Here is a 4,010-nt window from a genome sequence, read left to right as displayed (position 1 = left end):
GTTATGCACTTTACGGAAACGAATTTGAGTTAGTAACGAAGTTAAACGATGGTTTACATAGTGTCAAAACTGACCTTTGTTCACTCTTTTGATCATAACTTGAGTTATACAAATTGGATTGATTCGATTTAAATTGCATTGGAAACTAGACTTGAAGATCTTTCATTTGATAGGTCACACGCCCCAAGAAGCCTTCTAGAACAGAAGTTATAGGCGTTTTAATCTGAGCCATGCAGTCAGCAACGAAGTGCAGCACCCGCGGCCACCCCTGCGCCCCTGTCCCGCGACCAATCGACACCAGCAGGTGCTACTGCCAGCCCGCGGCCAGCAGCCTGCGCCCGCAGGTTTTGGCGAGCAGCCCGTGGCCTTCGTTGATTCACGTCCTTCGACCTCGCTTACGGTTTTGTGCCACGTCATCTTCTATTATCCAATAGTAATTCAACTTATGTAATCTTTATTTTCTTATTTCTTTTCTTTATTTATTTTTAGATTTGTTTTAGGATAATATAAATACTCAAGGGATATTATTTTCCCTTATGCCTTTTTATGCTTTTTATCAGTTTACGTTCTTTTGAGTTTTCTCTTGAACCCTAGTTTCTCATGGCATTTCCATGGATTCTTCCATGGATGATTCTTGGGTTTATAATTTTGATTCATTGAGGTATTTTTATTCCTATTTCTTACTTTCAATTATGCTTTCTTTATTAGATCTAGTTTTTATTATTTATTTCATGTTTGAATAGTTTATTTCTAGGGTTTGGGAATCCATGTTTATACTATAAATCTTGATTGATATTATTAATATTTTGATTATTGATTTCTCTAATTGATAGTGTTTTATTGTTAATCTTGCAACCCAATCAATTGTTTGATTAATTATTGTTAATATGAGTTTGAATCGAAAGATCTTACTTTTAGAGGCTTACCTACAATTAGCAATTCTGATTATGTTAGCGACCGAACTACATATGTTGAATTGAGAGCGTTAAGACCCGACCGTAGGCTTAGCAATTGCTCTAGATAATTGATTGATTGAATTGTTATTGACATTTGATAGATTTAGAACTATAAACATGGTGAACCATAACCCTAGGTCTTTTTATTAATTGTTTTATTCCTATTTTAATTTAGACTACTTTTAAATCCCAATTTCGCAACTTGTTTAGTTTCACCAATTTCTTAGAGGTTAGATTGAATACCATCTCTCTGTGGATTCGACCCTACTTACCCTGCTACATTGTTAGTTGGATTCGTTAGGATTTTATTTTTGACAGGTGTACGACAACCTATCAATGCAATGCTGAAAAGTGCTACCAATCTTAATAATTTCTTTCATGGTCCAAAGATGATGAATCTCCGAGGGCTTCTTATTCCTTAAAGCTCTGACTAAGAGATCAGTTAAAATTTTAATAAATCTATACCCATTTTCACTTGCCCACCTTAACGCAAAAAGGCAGGCCCGAAACTCAGCCTGTAGGGCTGAAGAAGCAATTCCAGAATAGCCACAGCCGCCCTTTCACCCACATGACAAAGCTCTATTGACCAACCAATCCCATAGTGCTTACTTTGTTTATGCCAAGAACCATCAACTCTAATAGTGGATAGAGCTATAGTGTCGTTGAAAACTAGGGCATGGTGCAGCATTCCAAGAGAAGCTTGTAAAAAGCCTGGAGGAGGATGAGAGGGAATATCAGTAATGGAGGCAAGGTGTTGGCATCTAGTATCTTCCTTGGTGAAGTCATGTAATAACTTAGACGCCTCTATGAGGTTTCTAAAGAGACATCTCAGATAGCCATTATCATTCTGAAAGACGCGCTTGTTCCTTGTCAACCATATAACCCATAAAGTAATCACAAAGGTTTGAATACGATGGCTATGAATTCCATCCTGACTATTGAAGAGCAGGATATGACTTCGGATCCAATTCTGAAGAGAAGTGGGTCCGGTAGGTTTTATGCAGTTCGGTATCTGGCAATTATCCCAAGCATACCGAGCTATAGAACACTCAAGGAAGAGGTGAAAACCATTCTCCTCCTTTTCACCACAATAGTCACATAAGGATTCAGTGACAATTCCCCTAGATCGAAGATTGGCTTTAACTGGAAAACCGTTAACAACAAGTTTCCATAAGAAAATACGCCACTTGGGGGGAATCTCCAGATGCCATATAATTATGAAGAAATCAAGATCTTCCTTTCTATGGGAGGGCTCATACCGACCGGCCATGGTATCAAGAAAGGCATAACCTGTTTTAACCGTATAAGAGCCTGCTTTATGCCAAGGCCAATATAAGAAATCTTCTTCTTCTTCAGAAGGGAGATCGATGGTTAAGATTTCCTGCGCGCTATCCCACTCAAACCTTTCTCGGATAAGTCCCACATTCCAGGAGCGAAGAGGAGTGATAAAATCTATGACTTTCCATAAAGTACTTTGTCTTAGGTTTTGGTTAGAATTAACAACAGGAACTTTATTGTTAACCCAGGGGAAACTGGAGGCTAGAACATTGTCCCCAGATCTTTCCACGCAAAAACTTTTCTCATCTTCACAGAAAGGGAGTGCATAGTCTTCCTAACCCAGGAAAAAGAAGTAGGAGGAGGCTTACGCAAATCGGCAGACGGGCATAGGATGCAATCAGACTTTGCATTATAGATTTGAGCAGCCAGCAATTGGGGATTTGTATGCATTTTGAGGATATTCTTAAATAAGAGGGCATCATTATTAGTGCCCGTAGCATGGATGCCAAGGCCTCCCATGCCTTTCGGAAGCTGAATTTGATGCCTGTTTACCTACTGAATACCTTTCTCTCCACTTTTAGCCCACCAAAACCTAGTGAAAAGAGAGTCGAGCTTGTTGGAGATGGAAATTGGGAGCTTGCAAGATTTCATTACATGAGCCACCATACCCAAAAGGACAGAGTTAATAAGGATGAGTTTGGCACTATCCGATAACTTGCAATGAGCCCAAGAAATTATTTTCTTTTTAACTCGTTCAACGAGTTCCACAAAAAAAGGTCCTTTCCTTCCAGAAATGTCAATAGGAACTCCCAGATGCTTACCCATATTGTCAATAATAGGAACTCGAAGGGTGGATTTGTACAAATTTGCCATTTCTGGGGAGACTGACGGGCTAAATTTAACGAAGGATTTAGCAAAATTAATCTGTTGACCAGAAGCTTTCCCAAATCTAGCAATTATGTCTGCTATTGTTTCGCATGATTCTTGAGAACATTTAAATAAAAACATAGCATCATACGCGAAAAAAAAAAGAGAGATAGAGGGGCTCGTCTAGAAATTTTAATTCCACTAAGACAGTTAATGTCTTCAGCCAGCAATAACATTCGGGATAGAACATCCATACAAAATAAAAATAAGTATGGAGATAGAGGGTCACCTTGTCTGAGACCACAAGTGGGGGTGAAAGATTCAGAAGTCCTTCCATTAATAAGAGCTTTGAAAGTTACCGTAGAAATGCATTGAGAGACCATTGGATCCAAACAGGAGGAAACCCGTACGCTTGAAGAACTTTAAGCAAAAAAAGCCAATTAACCCTATCATAAGCCTTAGACATATCAACTTTCAGGGCCGCAAAATGAGAAACCCGACTTCTAGAGTTGATGAAGTGTAATAATTCCTGAGACATGAAGGTGTTATCCTCCATGTGTCTTCCCGGAATGAAGGCGTGCTGAAAGTCTGCTTCATCTCTTTTGAACCCAATACGACGAGCTAGGAAATCAAGGCGCGCAACTGGGATGCTTTGCTAGGGTTGATCGATGATTAATTCCTGGAATTTGAGAACTTTTCTAATCTTCTTCTCGACTTCCATGTAATTATCAAAAGCATGATCTCGAACTCTAAGCTGATTTTTGGGAATCGAAGTGGATTTTTTTGACATTTGTCTTGAGAAAATTAGTGCATTTTTTAGGGTTTGATGAAGAAAAGATGAAATTGATGGGTTTGGTTTGAGTAATGTGGGTTTAATTTGAATGAGACTGGGTGTTCTGCGAATGTTGT

General features: G+C 38.9%; 1 protein-coding gene across 1 annotated transcript; it reads right to left on the bottom strand.

Moving 5' to 3' along the window:
• Positions 1-1,440: 1,440 nt before the first annotated feature.
• On the bottom strand, positions 1,441-3,657 carry LOC145610730 (uncharacterized). Its single transcript, XM_081666032.1, has 3 exons — positions 3,461-3,657; positions 2,889-3,126; positions 1,441-2,568 (listed from the first exon to the last, which is right to left on the bottom strand). The coding sequence occupies exons 1-3, from the start codon at positions 3,655-3,657 to the stop codon at positions 1,441-1,443; spliced, it is 1,563 nt and encodes a 520-aa protein (XP_081522158.1).
• Positions 3,658-4,010: the final 353 nt, after the last annotated feature.

The sequence above is a fragment of the Chenopodium album genome, chromosome 24, assembly GCF_948465745.1.
Source record: "Chenopodium album chromosome 24, dcCheAlbu1.1, whole genome shotgun sequence".
NCBI classification, from domain to species: domain Eukaryota; kingdom Viridiplantae; phylum Streptophyta; class Magnoliopsida; order Caryophyllales; family Amaranthaceae; genus Chenopodium; species Chenopodium album.
The sequence above is the reverse complement of the archived record's forward strand: the minus strand, read 5'-3'. Positions and strand labels throughout refer to the sequence as shown.

Excerpts from the sequence above, each read along its gene's own strand:
- LOC145610730 (XM_081666032.1), bottom strand. The coding sequence starts at position 3,657 with ATGGAGGATAACACCTTCATGTCTCAGGAATTATTACACTTCATCAAC. Across the intron at positions 3,127-3,460 it reads TCTCTCAATGCATTTCTACG|CCCGTCAGTCTCCCCAGAAA; the intron begins GTAACTTTCAAA and ends CGTTAAATTTAG. Across the intron at positions 2,569-2,888 it reads TTTTGGGTATGGTGGCTCAT|GAAGACTATGCACTCCCTTT; the intron begins GTAATGAAATCT and ends TTCCTGGGTTAG.